General features: G+C 42.7%; 1 protein-coding gene and 1 non-coding gene across 2 annotated transcripts in view; one reads left to right on the top strand and one right to left on the bottom strand.

Annotated features, from left to right (window-relative positions):
- ADAMTS18 (ADAM metallopeptidase with thrombospondin type 1 motif 18) overlaps positions 1–14,387 on the top strand; it is a 131,180-nt gene that overhangs the window by 65,298 nt on the left and 51,495 nt on the right. The window contains exons 11-12 of the mRNA XM_049786271.1: positions 6,592–6,687; positions 11,941–12,089. Of these exons, the coding sequence (XP_049642228.1) occupies positions 6,592–6,687; positions 11,941–12,089 (245 nt within the window). The remainder of the gene's footprint in view (positions 1–6,591; positions 6,688–11,940; positions 12,090–14,387) is intronic.
- Positions 12,878–12,980, bottom strand: LOC126029267 (U6 spliceosomal RNA). Its single transcript, XR_007502898.1, has one exon. It is a non-coding gene; the product is annotated as a U6 spliceosomal RNA (small nuclear RNA).

The following is a 14,387-nucleotide window of genomic DNA, read 5'->3' as shown; positions in this document are numbered from 1 at the left end:
CAAATAAATAAAATAGGTGCTAAGGAGATGACACCATAGGTTGAGCACATGCTTTGGGATGTAGGAAGTTCAGGGTTGATTCCTATCTCCACCAGGTTCCCCAGCACTGACAGGAGCAATATTTAAGCACAGTCAGGAGTAGCCCTCTTTGGATGTGCCTCCCCCAAGTAAAAAAATTAAAAAAGCAAAGCCAAAGTTCATAAACATAGGTCCAGGCTTAAGGAATAATAGCCACTGACAAAAGGGGGAAGAGAGAATTTCCTGGTTTCTCTCCTAGTGTATTTGAACCAAGTAGCTGTTATGTGTTCATAGCAGTATCTGGAAATGTAGAACCATGGCCCAGTGTCAGATGCAGGGAAGAAGAAACTCTGACAGTCTAGGTTGTAACAAGGACTCTAGGTCATTTGGCTGTAAGTTCCAGGTTGAGACAATGTTTAGGAATTTTTATGGTGAGCTTGGGGGGGTAAACCACCAAGGCAGTGCTCAGAGGGGTTGTGGGGTCACTCCTTTTGATACTCAGTTGTCCTGTCCAATCATTTCCATACTTCAGCCTGACAGTGGGAGCTGCTCAGCTCCTAGGGACTCTCAGGGATTGCCCCTAACTGTGTTGGAGTGGGATGTGCTTTGTTGAGGAATGCACTGACCCCATCCTGATAGTCTTCAGTTTCATACATTATTTCTCCTTGTGGAGTCAGAGGGAACTGGTTGAAAATCTCCCATTTTCTCCTAGGACATCATACCCATGTTTGGAACATCTCAGCTCTGTGTTGACATCTAACATAAGACAAGCATAGACCTTCTATGCTTATCATAGAAGTGACCAGCAGTATCAGTGACCTAGTATCAGCAGTATCATTCCTCTATGATGATCACAGGCTAGTCAGTAACAGGCTCTCCTTTTGCTGTTTCTTTGAATCTTTAGCTGCCTCCTCATTCTCACCCCCACTAGCTTCTCCGGGCATCATTCACAGTGGACTCCAGTGGCTGTTATTTCATCATTTGTTTTGTTTACCCTCCTTTCCAAGCTTCAGTGTTCTATGTCGTTGGCATACCCAGCTTGTCCTCTGATTCCCCCCCCCAAAGTTGTGGGAAATGAATTGTCTATCAGCTAATAGTTCAATCATATTTGAACAGACCATAAAGACTCCAAAGTGAATGTAGAATATGTGCATTCTGAGTGTCGTTTACTTGACTAAATGCTTGTTGACTCCAAGTTGGTCCTCACTATTTAGTAGAAAATTCCAGGTACCACCATGAAAGACTGCTCAGAGTGTTTCTACTAATTATTTGCAGGAGTTCAATGAGAGTAGTTTGTATTTTAACAATAAAATCTCCACAATTGGGTCACGAAACAGAAACTTGGATTCATTTGTAAGACACCAAGAGGGTTGGTAGGTGGGATAGAGAACAAGGAAGGGATTTGCATTCTAATGTATGTTTTCAGGTCCATTGTTTATTTCTTTGAAAGGAAAAGGCATGGAAGCTGTATTAGGATGGGCATGTCTGTCTTCTGTCAAGAACTTGGCATTCACTAGCACCAAAGAATGTAGAATAAAGAGTTCCTTAGTGTTATTAAATCCCACTTTGCAACCTCTTGAAGTTGCTGTATCTCATTTTTTAGCTCCTTTGACTTTCTTCATGGATGGATCTCAGTTCCAACTGCCATGATGTCCTCTCTATTCTTGAGATATCTCTTCTTCAATGTATGCAAGCCTTTTGTTGGCTTGTTTCCCACCCTATAGTCTGCACTGCACTCTGTGTGACAAGGGGCTAATCATTTCTAAGCTAATCATCCCTGCTTCAGGGCAATCTTCTTCCCTCCCTATTCTCACAAACACCACCATTATAAACTTGCTATAACACACCGATTGTACACATCACTCTCTTTCTTGGCTCCAGATGAATGATGACTCCAGTGCTGCCAGGTTTTTGGCACACCCACAGGTCCCAGCCAGTATCTCTTGTATAGATTATGCTAACGGAAGTGAACACTTTGAGCATTTCCATTTTCCTTCTCAAAGAAACATGAGTAACTTATCTGATGGGCAAGTTTAAGAATGTAGCTGAATGTGTGAGCCCCATATTTCTCAGGTTTTTCTCTATGGACTATCTACAGGGGAAAAAAGGCCTGGGAGAACCCAGTGTCAAAATCTTAAAGCCACTGAAAACTTGTATGTTGCTGATGAGTGTGAACATGTCATGGTCATTTTTGGAAAATGGTTTGGCAGAGTCTTTTTAACGCATAAAATTAGACATGCTCCTAGCAGATACTATGACCCAGAAAATCCACTCAAGTATTTTTGCCTTAAAGTATATATTCCCCCAAAAGACATCTCTAAGAATGTTCTAAGCTACTGTGTGAGTTCATCATTATCAAAGATAGGCAATAATTCAAATGTATTTAAAGAGGGGAAAATATTAAAATCTGTTGTATTTATACTATAAATTATCATTTATCAATTTAAGAGAACAAACTATTGAGACAGAAAAAATAGATGAGGATTAAAACATAATATACCATAAGCTTCCATTTAGAAACAAAATGTCATATAGAAGATTCCATGCTTGATGATACCCTGTAGATAAAAACTTAATTTTCTGGTATTGGGAACTGGAATCTTCTGAATTCATGAAGAATTTCCTTAAAGATATTTAGACTTTTGGTTATAATTAAATACTTTTCCATATTCCAATCATAAATTGATTTACTAAAATATTTTTATAAAACCCTCCTTTGTAACAGGTGCTGTGTAGGTGCTTAGGATATACCAGAGAGTTAAAAAAATGTAACCTATCTTTTGGCAGTGACTTTCTGCGAGGAACAGCATGAGTTAATCACAGATTTTATAAATAAGAAAATAATGTAAGAACATAGGAATTTAGAAGTGGTAGCTAATGGCGAATGATTAGGGACATTAGGAGGTTGATCAGGGGTGGTTGATTACATTTTAATGACAGGGTTGCAGGAAGGAAGAGTAAAGACTTTAAAAGAAAGAAACGAAAATCAGTTTTTCTGAGCTTGACATACAAGTCTCCAGAAAGCTTGAGAAAGCTTGAGGACCACACAGATTAGCATGGAAGCCTGCAGAAGTAGAATAATCAAAGGGATTACTAATTGGACACAAGGTCAAAGGATCTAGGAACCTGGTTATACATGGCTGTAGGTAATAATAAGAATCACCAACACAAACCCACATACAAATCCAAAAGTCATTCCATGATTTCCAGCAGAAAAGTGGCATGATCTGACTGACTTGATTTGGAAAGATTTCCCTAGCTGAGTGTCATTCAATATGTTTTGGGAGGATAGAAATATTCTTGGACATCCAACATGACAACCTCTGGCAGAAGTGACTACTACAAACTATAAAAAGTGGTTGGTGTGACTGAGGAAGTAAGTTTTTCGTTTCATTTCAATTCACATTTATGTAGCCATAAATGTCACTATAGATAATGCAACTTTAGGCCCTGTTGAGAATAAATAAAGAAGGGTTGAGCTGTAGAAGAGGAAAGTTTAGGGGGAGGGGATGATCATGATCCATGAGTGATGTGATTGGAATGGTGTGGTAACAATGGAAGTATCCAGGGCCCGGAGAGATAGCACAGCCGTGTTTGCCTTGCAAGCAGCCGATCCAGGACCTAAGGTGGTTGGTTCGAATCCCGGTGTCCCATATGGTCCTCCGTGCCTGCCAGGAGCTATTTCTGAGCAGACAGCCAGGAGTAACCCCTGATCACCGCTGGGTGTGGCCCAAAAAACAAACAACAACAACAACAACAACAACAAAAACCCAATGGAAGTATCCAGAATTATTCAAATTCTAGAACTCTTTCGAAGCTAGAGGTAATGGAATTTTGTCATCTAGTAGTGAAAGGAAAACAGATGCCCAGTCTGACTTAATGGGCACTGTGCAGACCAAAAGCCCAAATTTAATCCCTGGCACCACATGGTTCTCTGAACACCACCAAGAGCAGTCTCTGATATGTTTGGTTTTCCTGGAAGGAAACTGTTCTTTAGAACCTCACTGCCAAAGACAGCTCGCAGGTGACATGACAAAATAATGCACAACTTGCAGATTCTAGGCTGAAAAAAATCACTTGTAAGCATTGTGAGGCCTTGGAGGCATTGTGGTTATTTCTTTATTCCTTATGTTATGACTTAAGTTTTGAGAATTAATAGATAAGAGGAAAAAAACTCAGTTGTGACTTACTGTGACTATGCTGGAGAAAGGAAGAAGAACAAGCAAAAAATGCAAACTCCCATTTCTGTTGACTTGGAAGTTTTCCCTGAAAGCTTTGATGGTCACCCAGCTGTTGACTCTAATTCTGTCTGACTTCTGTACTTCACCACAAAAGAAATACCATGTTCTTGTGGCCTGTCTCCTAGCACTCTGGAATCCCTGTGCTTTTGTATTTGGCTTTATTTTCCCTGTCCTCTCTAGCTGCCCTTTCCCTGGCTGTGTGGCTTAGCATTGGCTACGGAATGTGAACAGCCTTGCCTTGGGTCTTGGCTTGTCTACTGGTCATTTTGGTATCTGCCACTGTTTAAGCAAGGGATGTAGGTGACTTGGATCTGAGCAAAAATGACTGTTTAATGTGACTTTCTATCAGTGTCTTCTCTTCCCTGGCCCTCCCTCACACTCTGTGGAGCACCATGGAGAGGATGTACCCAGATCTTTCTGTTGGGAGGCTGGGTTATGATTTCTACCAATGTCAAAGCCAGACCCATTTTCCTAAAAAAAGACTTTGTGTCTACTGAGCTATCTAGAGATTTGGAACTGTGCACATTGGGGCTGGCAGGGAGAAGGTAGTGTTCCCCAGCTGTGTCCTCAATATTCTGCCATCTCTTGGGTCCTGGGGGAAGGATTTTTCTGTCACACAAGACTAGTCTTCCTACTCTAGATTTCTTACATTTTCTTCTTTTGGTTCTGTGCAAACTTGGTGAGTGTGAATAATAGTGTGAGTATCTTCTTGCTGTATTTTCTACGTGTGAAATCAACATGAACAGGAATGCTAGAGGGAGTGGGATGCTTAGTTTGTTAAATTTTTAGGGCTGTAATCAGTGATCATTGTGTATCCTTCCTGCCCACCCCAGGCATGCAAGTTCATATATCATCCCAGGTCAGTAGAATGTGGCAAATGAGATAAAATGCCTTTGGCTTTCTGTATGTGTCACCATTCTGAATAGCAGCTTCAGCTCTATAGACTGGCAGGAAGCTGGGCCAGTGGACCATTCTTTAGAGAAAGACAGCAGAGACCTGGAGAAATCAAGCTGATCTCACCAATTAGTAATGGAAAATTCAAATCTAGAAAAAGCTTGGTCCTAAGATCTAGGCTCTCAACCGCTGCTCTGCACCTGGATTTTCCAGTAATAAGTCAGTAGCCTGCCCAGTTTTCTCCTCTGTACATATTTGTAAAGGAATTGCAGTCAATTCTTGAATAATGTCCTTTATTATAAAATTGATAAAAAAAAAAAACAAAGACAAATAAAATCCTGCCTGAACTGACCATAATTCAACGAATTGTTGTCTGAGAACCTGGTTTTATTCCACTTAACCTTTACGTTTTCAAGAATCTATATAAACCACCCCTAGGGAGACCACTGTTTAAGACTCACCCTGCAATAGTACCAAGGGCAGCATGCATTTTCACAAAGTCAGTGAAATTATTACACAAATTTATTAGACACAGTTTTATGTAGTCAGCTAAAAGGGATCCCATCCAAGCTCTTTTATTACCTTCTCTTGCTTCTAGAAACCTCCATAGGGCCCTTTCCCTCCAAATCCAACATCAGCTACATCTCCGGGAGTCCCCCTCCCTCCTCTCTCTCTCTCTCTCTCTCTCTCTCTCTCTCTCTCTCTCTCTCTCTCTCTCTCTCTCCTCTCTCTCTTTCTCATTCTCATTCTCTTTCTCTCTCCCTTTCCTCCTTCCCCTACTTTTCGGGCTCCTTCCTCCCCATTCAAGGACCTGATGAGTTTCTTCCTTCTGCAACTTCACTTCTCACCTCCAAGAGTCAGAGGTTCTTAGACGAAGTTGTGATCCTCTGAGGGTCTTATTCTACCTGCTCCAGTATAAAGTAGGAGTCCAATGATGTCCTTGGTCTCACAGGAGAACGTCCCCAGTGCTTGACTGTTTCTGTGAAGGTGGAGAGGGGATAAGGTGGATCTTTTGCAAGTACTGGCCTTATTACAGTTTCACAAACAAGGCTCCCATGTAGACTCTAGTAAGAGGTGCCCACGGTATGCCACCTGCAATTCTTAGGCAAGGATTTGAATGTGACTCACTGGCTTTCTTATGAAGCCCATTCTGCTGCCTTGATTATTCTGGGTCTCCCAGAGTCAAGCCTGGTAACTTCTAAGTTGTGGATTCCCCCTTGTCTTGACTAGAGCACATGACAGTACAGCCAGCAGAGAAGTTGCTGGCCTTGACCTTCCATTCACCACATCCCAGGTTACCTGGCAGCACACTATCAGATCATTTCTATGTCCCAGATAACTAGGCTCCCAAAACTGATGCTTACCTAAGCTTTGAATATTTGGGGGGTTGGGATTAAATTGTGACATCACCCTTACCAGCCCCCTTCTTTCCTTTCAGGACATTTGCAAATCACTTTGGTGCCACCGAGTGGGCCATAGGTGTGAGACCAAGTTCATGCCTGCAGCGGAGGGGACCATGTGTGGCTTGAGCATGGTAATCTGCGAAATTGGGAGTTTTTAGTTCTTGGAACTTGATTGGGGGGATCTAACCCCACTGCTGTGCACTGTGATCCCAGAACTACCCCCCCCAATCTCTTAAACTCTCCAACTTCACAAGGCAACTTCTGACCTGTCCCACACAAGTACTAGTCCTGCTGTTGCATGATGACTTAAGAACTTTTCTCTCTTTTATTTATTTCTACCAGTGATATTATTTTGTTAATTATTTTAGGTAATAAAGAAAATATTTATGTTTCAATGAGCTGAGAGCTTGCACTGCAGTTAGTTTAGGACCTTTTGAAATGGGTGTAGTATAAAAGAAGTCTTTGGGCTCAGATATGTCTTAGTAATAGCAAACAAAGGATTGTTGTCTACATACGTACCTTGTTCCCAGGGCCAGTTTTGGGCCTCTGAAGTTTTCAGGGCATCTGTCCCTTATGAAATTGCTTGGGAACAGGACAACAGCTATTGCTTCACCTACCAATAGGAATTCTTCTCCCTGTGGCTCCATCCTGGAGGATTCTGGTAGATGCCAGAGTTGGGAGGGCAAAGATCTTGTATTCATTGGCTTATGCTTTTCTCCCCAGTAGATGCTGCAGGGGGAAGGTGCAGGGATGGAACCAAGAATGAGCCCTTCAGGGATCTTTCCCTGTGAAGGACTGGGATGAGGTGAGGGGAGACTGCCAGGGCTCTGAGGGAGAGTGAGATGTCACAAGTTTTCCCCCTCAGCTCTTGGCTCTCAAGAGACCCTATTCTGAATAAATGTTCCTTTCAAGGGAATTTATTATGGCAGAGGATGTATGTCAGGGAACTCTAGGAAGTAGAAAGGAAATAAACTCAATTGCATCTCTTCAAGAATTCTCAGTTCCAGTATCAGAGCAATAGTACAGTGGGTAGAGAATATACTTGTCTTGCAAGCTTCCAACTCTGGTTTAGTCTCCAGAACCCCACATGGTCTCTTGAGCCCACCAAAAGTAATTTCTGAGTACAACCCAGGAGTAACTCTTGAGCACTGCTGGGTGTACCCCCCCCCAAAAAAAAAGGAAAGGAAATAAATATCAGTTGTGGGCGATGCTCAAATGTTACTTCTCCTGGCTCTGTACTCAGGCATCACTCCTGGCAGTACTCTGGGAACAATATCCCATATTCCAGGAGTAGCACCTGAGCATTGCTAGGTGTGGTCCCCAAACAAAAACAATAATAATTATATTAAAATAGGTTTTAAGTCTCTCAAATGCTCAGGAAAGCCCAGGTTCCACACCAGATGACAGTTCCTAATGGGGCAGGATTCGATGCTAGACTAGGTGTGTGTGTAATGCTGCTCAGACCCTGTAGTTCTAAGGGCTACTAGGGTCACCATGCTGGTACTGTGGATCTCGAGGCTATACTCAGCAATGCTCAGGGAGTCATGTAGAGTTGAGGATCAAACCGGTTTGGATGCATGCAAAGCAAGTGCTTCTAAGCCACGTCTACTGACAGACTTTTAAAAGAGCCTTCCTTTTTTATACAATTTCTCAGGAAGAAAGAGGTAATGAAGTAGAATGGCTGCTTCTGGGAATGGGTGAGCCTGAGAATAAATATCCAGGGGACCTTGGTATCTGAGCTTCTGTTCTTTCATTTGATGAGTTGAGGGCTTTCCAAGGCAAAGAAACAAGTACACACAAATTACCAGATATCAGAAAATACTTTATGGAATTTGTTAAAACATTTTTCAATATCTAGTTAAAGATGATTTGAAACTCTTTAGTCAAAACTAAAACACTTGTGGCCGGGCGGTGGCGCTAAAGGTAAGGTGCCTGCCTTGCCTGCGCTAGCCTTGGACGGACCGCGGTTCCATCCCCCAGTGTCCCATATGGTCCCCCAAGCCAGGAGCAACTTCTGAGCACATAGCCTGGAGTAACCTCTGAGCATTTCTGGGTGTGGCCCAAAAATCAAAAAAGAAAACAAAACAAAAAAAACCTAAAACACTTAAAGAAACCAAGTGGTATGTCCTTTTTTTTGGGGGGGGGCACACCCTGTGATGCACAGGGCTTGCTCCTGGCTATGCACTCAGATATTGCTCCTGGCTTGGGGGACCATATGGGACGTCGAGGGATCAACTAAGGTCCATCCTAGATTGGCCACCAGCAAGGCAAATGCCCTACCACTGTGCTATTGCTCCAGCCCCTGACATGTCCATTTTTTAATCAGATAAACAGGTCGAAGGAAATCTGCATCAGCAGAATTGACCTTAAAAATGTATGTGGAAATGTCAATGAGCATTTTTTGTTGTTGTTTTTGGGCCTCATCAGGTGGTGTCAGGGGTATTCCTGGCTCTGTGTTCAGGAATTACTCCTGGCAGTTCTTGGAGGGACCATATGGGATGCTGAGGATCAAACCAGGTTGGCCACATGCAAGACAAATGACCTACCCACTGTATTTTTGTTAGCCCTTAATGGGTATTTTGGGGGGGTCAGGAAAGCCACACACAGCATTAAACATTAGAAGATAGACAAGGAAAACTAATGTAAATAAACAAGGAAATAAATGATAAAAGGCTTGGAGATGAACATAATGTTGGATTAAACTTTAGTATTAAACAAGACATCAATTGTGAAGTTAGGAAATAAAACTCTAATACCACTTTTCTTGCCTAATTAATTCTAAAACATCAGGTTATAAAGATTTGCTAGGGGAAAAGTCCTCATTGTTAGATCGGCCATCCTAGAAAGCATTCTGGTAAGTTCTATCCATTAAACCATCCAGTGGAAATATTATTACAGTTCTATACAATCTTTGTCTTCCTTTACCATTGAGTATCATTGGCCATTCCTTACATTGTCAGCTCCATGAGGCCTGGCCTATCTCTTAGTTGTGTTTTTAACTAAGTACTTTTAGGGTTGATGTGGCTCTGGGTTGTGTTTGTTTGGATTATGTCCTTCCCCATCTCTCTCTAGTCCCTATCGCTCAGTCATACACTACAGTTGTTCAAAACCACATGCTCCCACTGGATTTTGTGTGGGAGGAAAGAAAGAGTGGTGCTTACTGTCTCTTCTAAAAGTTTTTTGCCCATTTTATAGCTGTAGCAATTTGCAAATAAAGGCAATGATAGGAATAGACTTTGTTAGGTGAGTAATATTGTATGCATATCTCACATGGAACATTTTAGGTGAACCTATCAATGGTGCATGTATATATGTGTCTTCCTGTAAAGTCTTGATGTCTGTATTAATCAAATAAGAAGACAATGGGGCATTTGCCTTGCATGCAGCCGACCCAGGGTGGATGCAGAGTCCATCCCCTAAGTCCATCCCATATAATCCCCTAAGCCTTCCAGGAATGATTTCTGAGCTCAGAGCCAGGAGTAACTCATGAGCACTGTCAAGTGGGCCCCCCCCCCAAAAAAAAAAAAACACAAACAAAAAGAACAGACTAAAATCACTCTAAGACTGAGATATAAGAAAACAAACTAATGTAAGACTTGGGACATCTCTGGAAACCACATGTCTGAGAACAAAATTGGATTAGATTGAAGATGCTTTAGTTAGTGATTTGTCTCCTGGGTGAGAATTAAACTTGTTCTGGTGAAGGGATTGGATTGCCGTGTTTAAATCTAGTCTCAGCGGGTTGTGTAGCCTTTTGAGCAGTTATGTGACAGCAGATAGTTTAGTCCATCTTTCTTACCATAACCATAGAAAGAAAGAAAAAACAGCTGCACCTCCTTAGTGCTTCAGAAGAATTCTATTAGATGTAGTCTATGTGTAGTCTATGAGGTACCCCAAGCCCCACATAATTTCTGGCCCAAAAAAAAAAGTGAATGACCAGTTACAGCTGCTGCTGCTGCTTCTACTGCTTCTGCTGTAGTTGTGGGCTTTTTGTTGTCACCACTGGCCATTGTTGCCTTTGTTATTGGTGTTGGCTGTTGTCATTGTTGGCTATTGTCATTAGTGTTGGCTCTTGTCATCATTGGCTATTGTTATCACTGTTGGCTGTGATCATTGTGGTTGGCTATTGTTATTGGTGTTGGCCAGTCTCATTGTTGTTGGCTATTGTCATTGTTGGCTGATAACTTTGGCCTTGGTTATTGCTGCTGGCCATTTATCTCCACCACTGAGCTCCATCCTGAGGAATCCTTATAATTCCAATTTGAGAAGATTCCCATTCTTGCCTCTGGTAGCAGAATCCTCAAATGACCGAATGCCTTCTCCTCTACATGTTCTCAATAGTGATATAATATTTCGTGCAAATGCTGAAATGGCAATTAACCCAGGGAGAAGAAAAATTAAAAACAGAAGAATAAATCCATGCAGGGAAAGCTTTGGAAGAAAGAAAGCCATATCTTGACCTAGACAGAGACCTCCTGATAAACAGCCATACAGCCAAAGGCATCACAGGGGAAAAGTCAAAATTTGAAAGTCAAACAAGCTCCCCCAAATTCTGTAACTGGACCTCCACTCCTCAGTGGAACCTGGCACTGTCCAAACCCCATTGCTGAGGCTTTTAGGAAAGTGTGCAATTGTGCTAAGTCATGCAGAACTTACTTATAATAAAAGAACCACCACAGGGTATGGGGTGGGAAGAGAAATAACAACAGAGGCTCATGCAACCCTCATAGACAGAGATGACCAACAAGTTCTGGAATGTGTTATAAGGAGAGGCACAAGGAACATTAGGATAGCATCTTCTCTCTCCATTCACTCGAGCAGTTCCAATAAAAGAAGGTCCCAGAACTAGTTCATAAAAGGCCCTCAGAAGTCCAGGATCATCCGTGGGCCTGAAGCAGGGACCTTCTATATAGACTAGAGAGGTCGGAAGCACAACCTGCAGAGACTGAGATTAGTTTCACTAGAAGTGCTTAACATGGATCATTTGAGCAAACGAGATAAATGCAGAATTAGATCTGCTGCTGGTGGTGAGGGGATCCAATGCACGAATCCCATCTCTGTTCCCCATGAGTAAATGAGATCATAAATCCTGTGAACGGAGGGATTGGAAGGTGGGAGGCAGAAGGCTTGCTGCTGGAGGGAAGCAAGTTCTACTCATCTGCTTGTCACCAAGGTCCCTGTTGTGTAGACACCAGCCTTTCCCCAAGGCTTATGGAGTGTTCGAGTCTGAAAGGACAGCCCACAGTGGCATCCCAGAGTGTCTCCTGCCTACTCCCAAATCCCACCAGACAGTCTGGTATTTCCTGTTCCTAGACGGGAGGTTGGGGGGGGGGGAACCTCCTAGGGGAGCTAACACTGCAAATACACCCACCTTCTTTCCACAGTGGTGCCGGCAAGGCCAGTGTGTGAAGTTGGGTGAGCTGGGGCCCCGGCCCATTCATGGCCAGTGGTCTGCCTGGTCCAATTGGACAGAATGTTCACGGACATGTGGTGGAGGAGTCCAGTATCAAGAGAGACACTGCAATAGTCCCAGGTAAGCCTTCCATGGAAGGACGCTAGCCATGCTGATGCCATGTGTGAGATTGGGCTAGGTGCAAGGTCTGTCTGTTCTGCTTCTTTCTGTCCAGGGCAGTGCTGTGCTTCCCTCAATAGCCAACATCAGGGTCCTACTGTTTATATAGAAGGTATGTGGGCTCCAGGGCAAGGGATGACAAGCCGAGACCTAATAAGAGTAGGACAATGATTCTCTTTCTGGGTGACTCTGGTCCTCAAAGGTTCCAGACACAGCCTACTTGACTTTCTGAATCTCTAGGATGGCCAGCCCACCCTCTATACCCCAAGAGGCCCATGACTGGAATGAGGCATATGGGCACTTCCAGCTGATGAAGCAAAACTCTGCCTTACAGGAAGGGCTGCAAGCATGGCTTGCCCACTTGGCCTGCTTCTCAGGAGAAGCCAGAAATACAAAGCATGTTGTGTGGGACATAGGAATTGTGGTTTCTAAAATATTGATACCACCACTATCACCACCATCCCTTTTCTTAAAAACAAAACAACAAAAAACAGAGCCTGCACTCTCAAGCCTGTGTGCTCTTGAACAGCTCTCTTTTGTTCTCTCTTTTCTTTTTCATTTTTTATACATTGTGGTTTGCAGTATTGCTATTGAACGATTATAAGCAGCATTGTTACCTGCAGTATTGTTACATACATATCACTTTTTCTCCTTTCATCACCTAGTTTTTGTCCAGAGTGATCATTTTCACGGTGGTCGTTTCTCTGCCCTCACTGCACTCCCCTACTCTCTGGCAAGCTTCCTACTACAGACAAATCCTCCTGGCCTTTTATTTTTAGTCCCTTTTTGTGCAGGGGCCATTCTAATGTTCCCTGTATCATTCCAATTTTAGTATTTTTGCTGCCAAAGCGAGCACTATTTCTCGTCCGTTTCTAAATAAATGTTTTTCTAAGTAAATTTTATTCAAAATTTACCTTGCGTCTTTAAAAAATTAAATTAAAAATGGTTTTAGCACATGTGATCCCTGAACCCATAAGCATAATTCTCACATGCCTATGTCATGCACATCTTCCCTCTTGAGATGTTCACTTTCCTACTTTCTTTTTTTTAATTTTTTTTTTTTTTTTTTTTTTTTTTGGTTTTTGGGTCACACCCGGCGGTGCTCAGGGGTTACTCCTGGCTGTCTGCTCAGAAATAGCTCCTGGCAGGCACGGAGGACCATATGGGACACCGGGATTTGAACCAACCACCTTTGGTCCTGGATCGGCTGCTTGCAAGGCAAACACCGCTGTGCTATCTCTCCGGGCCCTCACTTTCCTACTTTCATGCTGGCTTGAGACCAGGGACTCTCTCCTCTATCTTTGGAGAAGCCTGTGCTCTCTCTTGAGAATGGTACTCTCTCCCTTTCTTATCCTCTCACTCCCCTTTCTCAGAATTCCAAACAAAAGACTATTTTTACTTCATATATATATATATATATATATATATATATATATATATGCATATATATATTTTATAGGGAACTCAAGATTAGAAACATCATCCATCTATGGAATGAAATAGGGCTTGGCTGGCTGGGAGACTGAACTGCACTCTGAAAACAAAGGTGGTTTCTGTGACTTTGAGGGGCTCTAATCACCACGAAAGACAAGTATTTCTTTCATGTATGGAGGTTAGGGTTTTTGGGGTGTGTGTGTAGTGTTAGGGTTCAAATCCTAAGCTTACATGTGCAAAACAAGTGCAATACCACTGAGCTACATATTACTTAATTCACAAGGCAATGTAGAAAGAGCCCAGCTTTTGCAGATAGAGTGCCCTGATTCCAAGTCTTTCGGGGCCAGAGCAATAGCAAAGCAGGTAGGGCATTTGCTTTGTATGCAGCTGCTTGGGTTCAATCCTTGGCATCATCAGGAGTAAGCTCTGAGCACCTCCAGGTGTGACCCAAAAACAAACAAAAGCAAGACAAAACAAAACAAAAAAAGCTCTGGACTGTCAGTGATCACTTGTGTGGCTTTTGGGAGAAGGTTGCTCACAAACCTGGAACAATTTCCACCTCCAGAGATTTGGAAGGATTTAGCATCACATCTATGGATGGATCAACACATGTAGAAACATCCAATGAGCACTCAACAGAAACTTATGGAGTCTGTGTGGATTTTTCTCGTCTTAGTCCTAACCTCATAAGGAACCCAAGCTACCCTACTAATAGAAAGACCTTCTGGAATGCTGCCACTAGGCTCTGGAGTATGTGGAGTGACAGTCACGTGATGGGTCCTGGGACCGTCATGGATTTAAGTTTCCATCCTTGCAGTGTTGGTC

The sequence above is a fragment of the Suncus etruscus genome, chromosome 14 (genome assembly GCF_024139225.1).
Source record: "Suncus etruscus isolate mSunEtr1 chromosome 14, mSunEtr1.pri.cur, whole genome shotgun sequence".
Classification (NCBI taxonomy): Eukaryota; Metazoa; Chordata; class Mammalia; order Eulipotyphla; family Soricidae; genus Suncus; species Suncus etruscus.
The sequence above is the reverse complement of the archived record's forward strand: the minus strand, read 5'-3'. Positions and strand labels throughout refer to the sequence as shown.